Genomic DNA, 13,561 nt, shown 5'->3' with positions numbered 1-13,561 from the left:
AGGCCGTCAGGGCCGAACCGGGTCGAACTTGCTTTCTCCAACCCCAGCCCCCTCCGCAGAGGGCCTCCCTCCCTTTCCAGCAGGTGGCTCCGCGGGACACCAGCTCAACCTGTTGGACCACAATAGGCGGCGCCAGGGGGGCCCTGGCCCTCACCCGGGCTGACCCGGGATCCCCGAGCAGGGGGAGGGGCGGAGTCCCGGTCCCTCCCTCTCTCTCCCTCCGGCCGTGACTCAGCCTCGGGGCCGCTGCCCTGCTCCCCAGCCAGGGGCGGAAAGTGTGAGGCGCCCCTGAGGGCCCAGGCCAAACCAAACAGCCCCCCACCCTAGACATTATCTCACTGTAGATTTAGGGGGGCTCTAGGAAGGAGGGGGTAGCAGTAGCAGGCATGGGGCTCTCCCGCTCGGGTAATCCGCTCCAGGTTTTCCTATCGTCCCTGTCCCTCTTGGGTCCCGAGGCTGGTCACTGCTCCGGGTTTTCTTCTCGGCCCCGCCGGACAGATTCTGGTTCGCGAGCGCCCGAAGCCGGCGGGGTCCAGGCCAGGGTTTTTCCCTCCCTTCCCCAGCTCGGGGTCGCGCTAGCCTGGAGAAGGGCCGTGCCAGGGGCAAGACGGCAGTGCCAGAAGCACAAGTGAAATTGAGAGGGGGCTGCTTCGGGGTGGAGAGGGCATGGCCGAGGAAAAGGAGGGCGGGAAAGTGGCTCGGGGAGGGTAGAGCCAGGGCCTCTAGAGGCAGTAGAAGGGAGGGCGCCTTGGCATCAGCCCTTAGGTATAGAGGAGCGAACAGCGGGCTCTCCATGTCCCCCATCCCTGGGGGTCGCCCCAGGCGTCTTGTTGGACCCCACCTGGATTTTTCAGTGGCTGGAATGCCATTCCTCACTTGAGTCTCGAGAGTCCGGGAACCTCCTGTTAGTTTCTCAGTGACGCCCCCTCCCACGTTCTCTTCTGGTCCACAGAGCTCCCTCACTCAGAAGTCGGAGTGGGGAACCCCGACTTGAAATTCCCGCCTACCCCCCAACTCCGGGCCCTTACCTCGCCAAACCACTGAGACCGCGTCGGCCAAGAAACCCTGACTGGGGGCCCCGCCCTCTCCCACGAAACCCCAGCCTGGCCCCTGGGGCCTGCAGCCACCCCTGCCCCGCCACTAGGCCTGGACGGGAACTGGGAACTGGAGGGCAGGTGTGGGCTCCCCAAGGGCCCTCCAGGGGATCGGGGAGCGTCCAAGATCCGCACGTTCAGTGGTCTTCAGGCGACCAACTAGACCTTAATTTTGTGTGGCAGAAGGTGGGTAAATACCCGGAGAGTGAGGTGGTTGACCAAAGAGAAGGATGAACGCCCAGGCCGGGAGTTAACCCCTTTTAGGGAGAACTGCACACCTGGGGCTGGGACAGCGATTCGGAGTGAGGGCCAGGTGCCGTAGGCCGGGCCACGTGCGCCAAGGGTGAGCTGCAGAGGAGCTGGATGCTTGCAGAGCCTGGAGGAGAAAGGGCTTCTGGCGGGAAGAAAGGCAAGGCTGTGACTGGGCGGGGTCCTGAGTGAGTGGGTCTAGGGGCCTGCTGTGGAATGTGGGGGGCTGAGCTGGAAGCGGCGCATCAGCTTCGGCGCCCACCTCTTCCCCGCTCGCCGCCTTCCCCCGGCTGCCTCCGCTTCCCTCGAAAAACCCGCCGCCCAGGAAACCGCTGGGGGCGCTCAGACCGCAGCCCTGCCGCCCCCCGGCGCCCCCACCGCGACCGCCCAACCCACCTGAAGGAGCCGTGGCTGCCAGGGTTGCCCCCCTCCCGCCGACTCCCCCCACACCTGCGGGCTGCACTATTTATAACTCGGCGCCTATTCCGGGCCTCTGGGCGGGAGCCCGGTGTCGCGCAGCGCTAATCATCGCCGGGATCTCTGCGCCCCCCAGGGCCGGGGGAGATAAATTTAGCCTCAGGAAGCTCGGGGGAACATTTTCCAAAACTCCACGTCCCAGAGAAGGCGGAACAGAACCCCTCTGCCCTCAGCCTCCTCCGGACAGCCACCAGGCGGCGCAGGTCCCCCGGCTCGAGAAGCCGGGTCGCTGCTTTGAAGCTGGGGTAGGTAAAGGGTTGAGAAAGAAAGACCTGAGGGTACTGAGGGGCGGAGGTCAGAGGGGTCAGAGAATGGCCAGAAGAATGGGTATGCCCCCAAGGCCGGCAAAGACTGGAGTAGACAGTCTCAGCTGGGCATAACTGAGAAAGGACTTCTGCCTTTTGAAGGGGAAATAACTCATATGCAAACGAGATGCAAATAGGGACGCCAATAAGAGCTTATGCCCTTGGGGGTCTGCGCTCTGGCGCTAGTGAAACAACTGCCACACACTCCCCTTTCTGCCCGTCTTTCTGTTTAGCTGGGAAAACGTGGGACCCTCCCAAGATTATTACTATAATATCCAGTTTATTGCGCACGGCTCCGCAGACCACTTCTCTTGACCCCCCTTCTGCAGCTTCTGCACACCACTGAAGGTCTTATATCCGACGTAATCAGCTGGGAATCCTGGATATCAGGCCGCTCCTCCGCATGCTGTCATACTTGGGGGTCACTTCCAGTTCTGCCTGGTCTCCTTCCCTGTTTTACCCCGCCCAGTCCCCTACCCCTTGTGGCCACTAGAGGGCCCCGGGGCACCGAAGGGTAGATGAGATCTTACCCATCCCTCCCTGTCTAGGTGCCTGCACATCTTCCTTTATTGCTCCCCTCATCCCCCTCCAGTGAGTTCTTGAGACAGTAGTTTGGTCACTTAAAACCTGAACTTACTCTAGTTGGGAAGAGAACATTGCAGGGAAGCTGCCACATCTCACTTTCCCTTCTAGGCCAGTGGGGAGGTGTAGTCCAGGGAACCATCTCCTGGCTTTGTGGCTTACATGAAAAGGGCGTAGCTGGGCCTCCCAAATGAGAGGGGGGAAATCAAGAACAAGGGGAGATTAGGGTTGAGGTGAAGTGGGAAAGCATGGAGTGGGTGCAGAATAGGGTTGGATAGTCCCCTCCACATTTCTGCTAGCCTGGCCCTGCCTCCCAGGCCACTTAGGCCACCATCCCAAGCACCAGTTCAGAAGAGGAAGGCAGGAGAGAAGCCCTGAATTTGAGATGAGAAAATCTGGATTCACCAAATGACTACCCTACTGCAGTGTGCTGTTCATATGACTTTGGAGGGGTCACCACACCTCTCTGGGCTTGTTCCTTCATGTTAAGATGGGACAATTGCCCTCGTCCTGCCTACTTTTGAAGTGGACTTTTGTAAGGCTCAGACACTCTGTAGCTGAAAAGGGCTGTGGAATGGTATAGGAGGTTTTTGTTATCCTCCCCATCCCTCTCCTCAGTCCTTCCACTTTCAGGGCTCTGACACTCTCTTTCCAGCTCTGACACTCTCCTTGGGCTACTGGCAGTCACTACTTCTCTCCCCTCTTCAGCTCCCACCACCTGCCACAATCACAGGCCCTGCCTTCCACCCCTACTACTTCCCCAGTGGCCCTTGCCAGACATCCCCTCCCCTGGCAAAGTCAGAACCCTCAGACTTCAGGATCCACCTCCAGGCACTGCCCCAGCTTGGTAGGAGTGAGGTCTAAGAAAGGAAAAGGAGGCAAAGGTCTAGAGCTTGAGTCAGGGAAGGGCTGGAGTTGGCCAAGCAGGGTGCAGGCTATGAGGGGGAGAGGGAACTCCAAATTCAGATGGGAAGTTGAATTCTGTGTCCATCTCTACCACTAACCTCTCTCTGCTTGGATTTAGGACCTTCTCACTGCTGTGCCCTGGGGCTCTGAAGGCACCAGGCAAGAACACTGACCTGCATTTTGTGGATGTCTAAAGAGGGGCTGCCAGGGATAAGAAATAACCTTGAGTTGGAGTACCGTAGAGTACCATACTGCTGTAAAAAAGAATGGGCAGGCTCTAAATATACTGATGTGGAATCCTGTACAAGGTATGTGAAGGGAAAATAGCAAGGTACAGAACAGGGTATAGAGTATGTTATTAACTAGAAAGATAAGTATATGCAAATGCAGCCACTTCTCCCTACTGCTATTGCTGTAAGCCTGCTCTGAGCCACCAACATGTCTGGCCCTGATTGTGCCCATGACCTCCTAAAAGGTCTCTACTATTCTACCCTTGGTCCCCTAAAGTCTATTCTCAACCCAGCAGCCAGTGTGAGCCTTTTAAATAAAAAATCAGTTCATGCTCAACTGCCTGCAACAGTTCCTCATTTCACTCAGCATAAAATCTCAAGTTCTTACCATGGCCTACTAGGCCTGCCTCCCCTCCCATCCTTAGCTCGACTTTCTCTTTTTCCATAGAACCTATCACCTAGTAACATCAATGTACTTATTTTGTAATGTTTATATTTTATTTTAGAATATATTGTACAGCACAGGGAATATAGCCAATATTTTATAATAACTTTAAATGGAGTATAATCTGTAAGTAAAAATTTTGAATCACTATGTTGTACACCAGAAACTAATAGAATACTGTAAATCAACTATACTTCAATTAAAAAAAAAAAAGAATGAATGATGATGCAGTATAGACTGCATAGACTATCTCTGGAATGCTGTCCAAGAAACTGGTCACCATGGTTACCTCCAGGCAGGAGAGCTGGGGGATGGGTGTGGGAGGGAGATACTTTTTACTATCAGAGTTCATTAGGCATATATTACTTTGAGAAAAAAAAAAAAAAAAAAGAAAGAAAGAAAGAGAGAGAGAAAGCAAGAAAAAGAAAATAAGCCCAGAGAAAAAGGAGTTAACTAAGAAGAAGTCTGAGGAAGAGCTGGTCCCTGGCAGTGAGGGAGGGCCACATACACCATCTCCAGGCCAGTGTCTCAGGACAGAATGGAGGGGGGAGGGCATAACTGGGCCCCAGAGAGTGCTGGGTAGAGATCCCAGGGACACTTTGGCTGGCTCTGAGGTCATGGGGGGCCGTGAGTGGGTATGTCATTAGGCAGGAGCAAGATGATGTAAATGGCTGGTGTGTACCTACCACTAGGAGTGATTCAGGGAGAGCATGTGTTGGTGGCTGCCAAGGGGAAGTGAGGAGTCAATTCTGTGCATTCTGGCTGTTTGTGTCCTATGCATTGTCATAAGCCTCAGGGACCTGCGTGGCCACACAGGTGGCTTTCTCTTGCAGCTCTGTGTGAGCTAGAGGAGCAGGGCTGGACTTCCTCCGTAAGCTGGGAACTAGCACCAGCTCAGCGGTTTCCTCAAGATCTTCAGGGGCAAGGGAGCTGGCCAGACCAGGTCTTCTATTTGGGTTCCCATCCTTACACACAGGGCCTCACAGAAGAAGACCCCACCCAAGCTGGACTCCTCCCTATCTACAAGTTGGGAGGAACCTGGCCTTTCTACCCAACGCCCTCCCCACCCAGGCACCAGTGAGTCAGGAAACCTGGCTTTCATTCTGTTCTGTCCAGGAAAACTTCCTTCCCTCCTTGGCTCCCAGACTCTTCCAGTGCTGACTTTTTCTGACTTCCCTGTAGACATTTAGAACTTTTGGTCTCAAGGCTTATTTATTGTACATACAGCTCAGTGATTCTCATACAGAGATACTGGGGGCAGCCCATTCCTGGTACTAAGAGGGTATGGTAAGATCAGCCATCTGGGCCGGTGGGCTCACTGTACCAGGCTTGGAGGAGTGCCAGGTCCTGCTGCAGTCTGACTGGGGTCCTAGCCAGCAGGCCAAGCTCCTGTGCACCAGAGGTGCACTGGAGGTGGGGCCTGGGAATAGAGGCCCAGAGATGGGGCAGTTCTGACAGATGGGACAAACTCAAAGCAGGATCACACTTCACTCGTCGTTTGTGGCCCATCCTTGGTCAAGCACAGCTGGCCCCAGGAGTCTTGATGGGGGTTGGGCTGGGTGCTAAAAAAGAGAATGGGAAGCTGAGAGGCAGGCTCTGCCACAGAAGCTGCAGCCATGCCTCCTGTCTGTTTGCCCTACCCTGCCCACCTGAGCGATGCTGGCCATGGTGCCAGCGGGGAGGAGGCAGCTCCCTGCTGCCATTAATCCAGCAGCTCCTTGATACACCAGCAGCAGAGGAGGATGTAGGCGACTTCCTTCAGGGTCCGCTGAAGGCCCTCCCACCCTGTGCCCATCTTCATGACGGGTACCCGGAGTCCAGTGTCTCGCAGAACTCCTCCAAGGGAGAAGGGCAGGGCCTGGGCTAGGGGCTGTGTCCGGGACTGCATGTGGGCAGCAGCGCTGAGGAAGGGTGTGGGAGCTGCCTCTAGTGCCTTTTATCAACATTGTCCCCGCCCCCTTCAGACCTCATGACTGTGGGGACAAAGGCCCCAGGGTCTAGCACAGGGAAGGTTCTGGGCCCGAGAATGGGCTGAGTCAGCCCCTGTGCCCAGGGATGGTGGGGTGGGGTTAGTAGGAGGGCTCGGCCACTCCATCTTTCATCCTCCACAGCCAGGCCAGCTCAGCTTCCCTTCCTCCAGCCTGGGCCTTGAAACCCTGGCTGCCTTGCCCGGTTATCCCTTCCCCCAGGGGTTGGCACTGCTCCCTGCTCCTGCCCTCTGGTGGGCTCCTGCTGAGGCTGGCACTAAAACTCAACAATGAGAGCTCCTTTCCAGCCTCCTCTCCCCCTCACCCCCCCGCCCCACCAGAGTGAGCACTGAGGGCTCCGAGCTGCCAGGGCCTGGCCCACTTCTGCTTCTCCTGTCCCCTGAAGCAGGAAGACACAGCAAGAGCAACAGGCACAGGAGAGGTGGTTTATTGACAGGTTAGACCCCAGGATGGCCCCCTTCCCTTCCTCCTGGACAGGGCAGGAATGGGAGGTCACGTGCGGGAGTTCCGCTCCTCGTCTTCGTTCTCAAGCAGGTAGGCTGGACGGTAGGTGGGCTGTCCTCTTGGGTTTGGGCACTTCAGGGCCGGGTTCCGCACCGTGTTCTCCCGGCTCCCCAGTGACGTATAGCTGGTGGGGCGGGGGGATGGGAATGGAGGGCATGGGTGAGTGTGGTGGGCTCGGCTCTCCCAGTCCCAGCACCCTCACATCTTCCACACACCCATCCTCTTCCCCCAAATCCCTTACCCTTGGTCATACAGGATACAGTATGGGACAAACAGTTGACGCAGAAAGTCCCAGATGTCTCTGTAGGTCCAGTCCTGGGAGGTCAGAGAAGAGTCACACATACTTTCCTCTCCCACACCTACCCATTGCCACCTGGGAAGGGGCCTATCCGGGGCTCTTCGGCTCCCTTGGCCTCTGAGGGAGGGCCTGCTACCCAATTCTCTGGTACATCTTGCTCTGTGTAGGCCAACCAATAAGAAAGAGAAAGCTTTTATCCTGTCCCTCTCCATTTCTCAACCCACCCTCCACTGGCATCTAAGTTCCAGGAGGACAGGGAGAGGATATCTATGTCTGTGTAAGCCTGTGCTGTCCAGTAGAACTTTCTGCAATGATGGAAATGTTCTTTATCTGTGCTAACATGGTGGTCGCTTGACATGTCATTAGTAGAACTAAAGAACTGAATTGTGAATTGTAATTTAATTTAAAAATTGAGATATAATTCACATGCCATGAAATTCACCCTTCTAAAGTATACAATTCAGTTTTTTGGTTCTTTTTTTTTAGCAATTTGTATTTTGTTTCAATTAATTACAGTTTGAGTGTAAATAAATGGCTCATGGCTACCATATCAGACAGCACAGGTCTAAGTCATTGTTCTGTCCACAGGAGAAAGCAGGATGCCTGCCGTTGAATTAGTCCTCGATAAAAATTGGTCAAAAGGCTGAACGAACAAATAGCACAGCCTCCCCTGGATGATGGGGCCGTTTCGTCCAAGCCCCAGGGTCTAACTAACCTCCCCCCACCTCAGGTAGCCAGGGAGCAATGACTGATAGGGGACATGAGACTGAAGGCGATGAATCCCCTTCCCCCGATACCAGCAGCGGGTTGATGCGCATGAATGAGGGCCACCCTGGGTCCGTGGGACTGAAGGGGCAGAGGCTGCAGGAGTAGGGGTCGGTGCGGCGGGTGCCCATCAGCACGGCCTCCAGCTGGGGGTGCTGTGCCCGCAGCTCGCTCAGGGCCTGCTTCATGTCACCCTCAGCCTCCAGCACCTGCAGACTGTACCTGAGGAAGAGCAGTGGGCATCAAGAGTGGGCCCTGCCAAGGCCCTCTTGGAACCCAAACCTTCGGGTCCCTAGTACCTCTTGATGGTGTCCTGTAGAAACTGCTCCAGCTCAGGGAAAGGGGAGATGCTGCGGATATACAGGATCTGGAGGGGCTCTTGAGCATCAGGGTATTTCCTGGGGAGGGGGCAGAATCCATTGGCTTGCCAGGATGGGCAGGGAAATGCTCTCCAGAGAACTTGCCTTTTGGCCCCTGGGATGGATACCCTCCCCTTCTCTCCCTTTCTCATCCTTCCCATCCATCAGAACCCACTTCGTCTGGGAAGCCCACTCTGATCTCTTACCTCTCAAATCTGGAGCATACACTCCTGTTTCCAGTATGTAAGCCTTACCTCCCTGACAGGACTGTGACCACCCTGTTGTCGGGGATGGTGGCTTGCACGTCCATACCCCGGGCCAGGCAGGTGTCAGACGCTCAATAAATATGGTGGGGGAATGGAACTGAGAGGTCACTATGGCTACCATCCTCCCAAACCCCACCCAGACACCCCCTTTCCTCCCTACTTCTTAGGATGGGGAACTAGAGAATGGGGCAGATCTATCTCTGGGGTCTTGCCTCCAGGGGGTTGGCTCACTTCTGCACAGCGGCATGGAAGAGGTGCAGGAGGGCGGTGCAGTCCTTGCCCCCGTTGAATCCCACGCAGAGCTGGGTGAGGCTGTACTGAGCCAGGGCAGTCTCAATGGTCTGTAGGGCTCCTGCCACCTTTTCTCTCAGAGAAGACCCTGCCAGGCAGGCAGGGAAGAGGGCATCAGATAGAGACATATGGCTGTCAAAGGGCAGTGGGGGCCAAGCTGCCCTTGCTTAAAACCCTTCCATATCTTCCCAGTGTTCCCCATGCCTTCATCTGCCCACTTGGCCCTGCAGTCTGCCCCCAGCCTGCCATTCAGCCACACCTCACGGCACTCTTCACCTCAGTGTCTTCCCTCTGGAGGTCCTGGTTTCTTTCCATTCTCCTAAACCTCATGCTGCTTCCTTTCAGACCCCCTCTCACACTGTTTACTCTTGCCCACCTCCTGGTCTGACCAAATCCTCCTTAGCACTCAGCTTATAGGTCACTCGCCCAGAGAAGCCTTCTCTGACCTCACGTCAAGGCTGATCTCTCTGCTGTGGAGACCCCCCCATCACTGACACCTCATGCACGATTACCTGTTTAACATCTCCCTCTCCTGTTAAACTCCTTGTCCAGAATAGGGCATACCTCTGTCCTGTTGAGCTATACCCCCAACAGCCAGCACAGTGTTGCTGAAAGGAGGTATTCAATTGATATCTATTGGAAGAATGAATGAATCAGCTGTAGCTATCTTCTACCTTCTCCTGGATCTGTGGGAAGCCTCCAACAGCCCCTGTATTCCTGAGACCGAGGGTGGCACCAAAGGTCTGGTGTATGCTGCCCCTCCCCCAGGAGGCCCCTACCTGACTCAGTGAGTTTGTACACGGCCTCACTGGCCTGCTCCACAGCGTTGGGTACGTAGGGGACTAGCGATCCCTGGGGCAGACGGGCAGTCAGGTAGGCCAGGCATTCCTCCAGGGGCCCTTCTTCCTCCGAGTCCAGTGTCAGCTTCACCTGATAGTAGTTGCTGCCCCAGTCAGGGTAGGAACCCAGGCCAAGCCTGCGCCCAAAGTGGGCCTGGGCCTCAGCCAGGATGGGGGCGATAGAGGCCTCGTTAGCTGCCACATACAGCTCCCGCAAGTGGAACTGAACAGCTGTGTTTTGGAACAGTCCCTTTAGCCCCTCCAGCACCCGCCGCAGCAGCTCCGGAATTCCCGGGAAGAGGTAGACGTTTCGGACGGAGACTAGTGGGAATCTGAACGGACGGCCAGTGAGAGGATCTGTGCCATAATGTAGGCGGGCAGAGGAGGGCACCCGTGACAGCTTCTCCCAGCCCTCCCCCCCTAGGGCTTTGATGGCCCCTTCCAGCTCAGGGTGTGGCTTGAGTTCGTCCCCAAAGGCCTGTGCTACTGCCTCGAAGGTCACATCATCATGGGTGGGGCCAATGCCCCCTGCCGTAAGGACGTGGGTGAAGCGGCTGGAGAAAGACGTGATCTCAGCCGCGATGGTGGCTACCTCATCGGGTACGACAGAGACTCGGCACACCTGGACCCCCAGGGAGCGCAGTGTCCGGCACAGAAAGTAGGTATTGGTGTCCTGAGTGTGTCCCTGCGAGATTGGGGATGGGGAAGATGAGAGTGTCAGTGCCGTAGGGATGAAGGCAAAGGGGGAAGGATCAGGCTGCATCTGCCTGATGATGGGGCACTCTGCTCTTTGGGGGACACCACCTCGGGCTGCCCAGAAGCCCAGACTAGGCACAAGAGCGGGAAAATCCATGTGAATGGAGTCAGGGGTAATGTGATCCCCCTTGGGCCTTCATCTCTGCTTATGGATTCGATCATCAACTGTATGGGGACAACTCATCTACTTCCTCACCAACCCTGACAGTTTTAGTCCTCTGGCTCCAGGTGCTTACTGGGCATCTTCACCCTATCCCTGGCTGTTGTCCCTTTGGTCAATGGCATCTCCAGACACTGTCCACAGCGTCAGGTCCTTCAAGCTGTCAATTCTACTTCTGAAATGTCTCTCCATTTGCTCTCTTCTCTCTGTTCCTACTGCCACCAAACGGGTCCTTGGCACCTTTCACCTGAACAGTGGCGGCAGACCCCTGGCCAGAATCCCAGCCTCCAGCCACAGCGCTCTGCCCTGTGCCTCCTGAACAACTTTCCTAACGTGTCACTGTGATTGCATCACTCTTGGCTCAAAAGCCATGTGTTGTTTCCAACCATATACAGAATAAAGTTCAAATTCATTTGCAGAATATTTGAGGCTGTGAATCTATGGTGTGTGTCCATTCTTCTTTTCCAGCCCCATCTTCTTCTACTTCTCTACAGAGAGTTTAGTGGTTAAGGGTGGCTCTGGAGTAAGTGAGAATCAGGTTGGAATCCCACCTACCACTTACTAGCTGTTCAACTGTGGGCAAGTTTCTCAACCTCTCTGAGCCTCAGTCTCATAATCTGTTCATTGAGATTTATAATAAAAGTACCCACATCGGACTTCCCTGGCGGTCCAGTGGTTAAGACTCCGCGCTTCCAATGCAGGGTGTGTGGGTTTGATCCCTGGTCAGGGAACTAAGATCCCACATGGACTAAGATCCCACATGTCGGGCGGCTCAGCAGGGAAAAAAAAAAAGTGCCCACATCATGGGGTTGTTGTGAGGATTAGTAAAATCACATGTGTGATGTAATAAGCACACTGCCAGGTGCTAGTAAGCACTCAATATTACTATTACAAACCTGATGCCCACCATGACCTCTAGTGAGACTTCCCTGATTATTCAGAAGTGATTTCCCCCTTCTAGTACTTTCCTTCTATCTCACTTATCTACTCTGTGGAATGCCTTGGATCACTTTTCAAACAAGTTGGATATAACTCTGAAATAATACATGCATTGTCACTTCTGTAAAGCCACCCCTCCCCCTACCATAGTGCTTGGCAAATTGTAGGGACTTTGCTACAAGTTTTTCAACACAGTAATTGAAAGAATGAGGGTCACTTTTCCTCCAATATATTGGACTCACTCCAGGACCCTACTGCAGCAAGGGGGCTCCCACCCTGGTTCACCCTCCCTCAACAGAACGTGGAGCAAGCTCCGGAGGACAGGAGAACGCTGCCCCTCCCCCCTCCTCTGTCCCAGACACACCTTGAGGATCTCATCTCCAACAATGATGATGCCCGCCGTCACGCTGCGCCCTGGGGGAGGTTCAGAGGCCCTAGATGCCATGGTCCTGCCTTCTCTGCCCCTCTGCAAGGCCCTCCAGTAGCCACCCAGACCCCCAAATAGGGGGCGCAAGCACGCGGGGCCCGCCAGGTCTACAGGGCACTGGGGGTCATAGCCTGGGAACTGGGGTTCCGGGGTGAAGGAACCTGGAGGAGCCAGAAAGGACAATGGGGGAGAGCAGGAGTGCAGTCTTCCTCATCACGCCCTTGACAATCGACTCCTTTATCCATGTCCCTTTAATAAACGTGTTCTCAAACCCTAGCCCATACCTCTTTTAATGTTTTCTACGCTCGGTCCTAGTCTCCTTAAAATGTCCTTCTCTCCCGAACCTACCACTTTAAATGTCTTCTGTCCGTTGAGCTCGGCTCCTCTAGGGTCTGCTCTATCTTGGGCATCTGCACCTTTAAATGCCTCTTCTCTTTGGGGCACCTGTCCCTTTAAATGTCTACCTTATTCTGGGCCTTGGCCCCTTTAAGTGCGTTCCCTCCCTCCACCCGCGACCAGAACTCAGCCGCCTTCTTCTGCTGGCTTCCGCACCCTTTCTAGCCCGGAATCCTGTCTCTTCCCGCCACGCTTCACACTGCTGAGTTCTTCCAGGTTCTCACCTGCCTCTTGCCCCTTCACCGGGTCTTTCCCTCTCTCCTTCCCTCCCGTGGTAGCTTCCGTACTCAGAGTCCCGCCTTAGACTCCTACCTACCTCGTATTAATTGGTCATTTTGGCCGTCGCTCAGACAACCTTTAAGGGTCAATTGGTGTAGTCGACTATCGCTCTCGAGCTTTAGCTAGAGGGCGGGAGTAGTGCTGGGTTGTTATTGGCGACAACCACGTGGTCGCCCCTCGCCCGGAAACATGGGGGCCGGGCCTTAGTCGGGAGGCGGGGCTTTTCTCTCAGCTGGAAGTGAGGAGTCGGGAGTGAAATGAGTGGTGGTGGTTGGAGGTGCTTTAAGGACTTTGGGGTGCTCCAGTCTCGTGCTGGAAGTAAAGAGAGGCTTGACTCTAACCTCCGTTCTGTGTTCAAATTCTTGTATACATATGCTGTTATTCATTAACCATGACTCATTCTAAGGGGTTGGGGGCTGCTGGCACTGGTGTCAGAGGGGATTTTATATTGTAGCAAATGGAAGTTGGAGGGACAACCAAGAAAAATTGTCAGCATTGCCTGGGAGGTAGCAAGATCCTGGAGGTGACATTTTAGTGTGTGGAACTTTCATTTGTCTCTGTTATAAACAGTAAAGCTAATTACCGAAACCTCTTTGACAACAAAGTCTTGCCGCACCTTGTTCTAGATGGTGCTTTAAACATAACCTCTCCCAGTTAATTGGTCTTGGAGGTACGAGTGAGGGCAGCTACTAGGGAGTGCCACGTGTCCACTTTGGATTCTCACATTATCCTAGCTTCCTCTTATTTCACTTGCCTCTGGTCTAAAAGTACTTCTTAAATTTTAATGCTCCTATGAATCATCTGGGGGCCTTTTCATTTTTTATTTTTATTTTTAAATTAATTAATTATTTATTTATTTGGCTGCGTTGGGTCTGTGTTGGTGCGCGCGGGCTTTGCTCTAGTTGCGCGGTGTGAGGGCTTCTCATTGCAGCAGCTTCTCTTGTTGCGGAGCACGGGCTCTAGACGCGGGCTCAGTAGTTGTGGCACAAGGGGTTAGTTGCTCCAC

The 13,561-nt window shown here is 54.6% G+C and overlaps 2 protein-coding genes across 4 annotated transcripts; both read right to left on the bottom strand.

Moving 5' to 3' along the window:
- Nucleotides 1-5,499: 5,499 nt before the first annotated feature.
- On the bottom strand, nt 5,500-6,386 carry LENEP (lens epithelial protein). The gene is made up of 2 exons (XM_059932822.1): nt 5,938-6,386; nt 5,500-5,850 (listed from the first exon to the last, which is right to left on the bottom strand). Exon 1 carries the CDS (start codon nt 6,174-6,176, stop codon nt 5,991-5,993), a length of 186 nt encoding a protein of 61 aa, XP_059788805.1. The 5' UTR covers nt 6,177-6,386; the 3' UTR covers nt 5,500-5,850; nt 5,938-5,990.
- Nucleotides 6,387-6,687: 301 nt separating this feature from the next.
- Nucleotides 6,688-12,654, bottom strand: FLAD1 (flavin adenine dinucleotide synthetase 1). Of its 3 annotated transcripts, none has more exons than XM_059932797.1 (8): nt 12,593-12,654; nt 11,818-12,041; nt 9,539-10,283; nt 8,700-8,847; nt 8,143-8,241; nt 7,876-8,065; nt 7,022-7,095; nt 6,688-6,904 (listed from the first exon to the last, which is right to left on the bottom strand). In XM_059932797.1, the coding sequence occupies exons 2-8, from the start codon at nt 11,896-11,898 to the stop codon at nt 6,769-6,771; spliced, it is 1,473 nt and encodes a 490-aa protein (XP_059788780.1). In that variant the 5' UTR covers nt 11,899-12,041; nt 12,593-12,654; the 3' UTR covers nt 6,688-6,768. The 3 variants fall into 3 exon arrangements, with proteins under 3 accessions (XP_059788780.1, XP_059788788.1, XP_059788794.1); XM_059932805.1 differs by lacking the exon at nt 12,593-12,654 and adding an exon at nt 12,501-12,542; XM_059932811.1 differs by lacking the exons at nt 6,688-6,904; nt 7,022-7,095; nt 7,876-8,065; nt 12,593-12,654 and having other exon boundaries at nt 8,158-8,241; nt 8,681-8,847; nt 11,818-12,016.
- Between the last annotated feature and the right edge of the window lie 907 nt (nt 12,655-13,561).

This window comes from Balaenoptera ricei, chromosome 1, assembly GCF_028023285.1.
Source record: "Balaenoptera ricei isolate mBalRic1 chromosome 1, mBalRic1.hap2, whole genome shotgun sequence".
NCBI lineage: Eukaryota > Metazoa > Chordata > Mammalia > Artiodactyla > Balaenopteridae > Balaenoptera > Balaenoptera ricei.
This window is presented reverse-complemented; position numbering and strand designations above follow the sequence as displayed.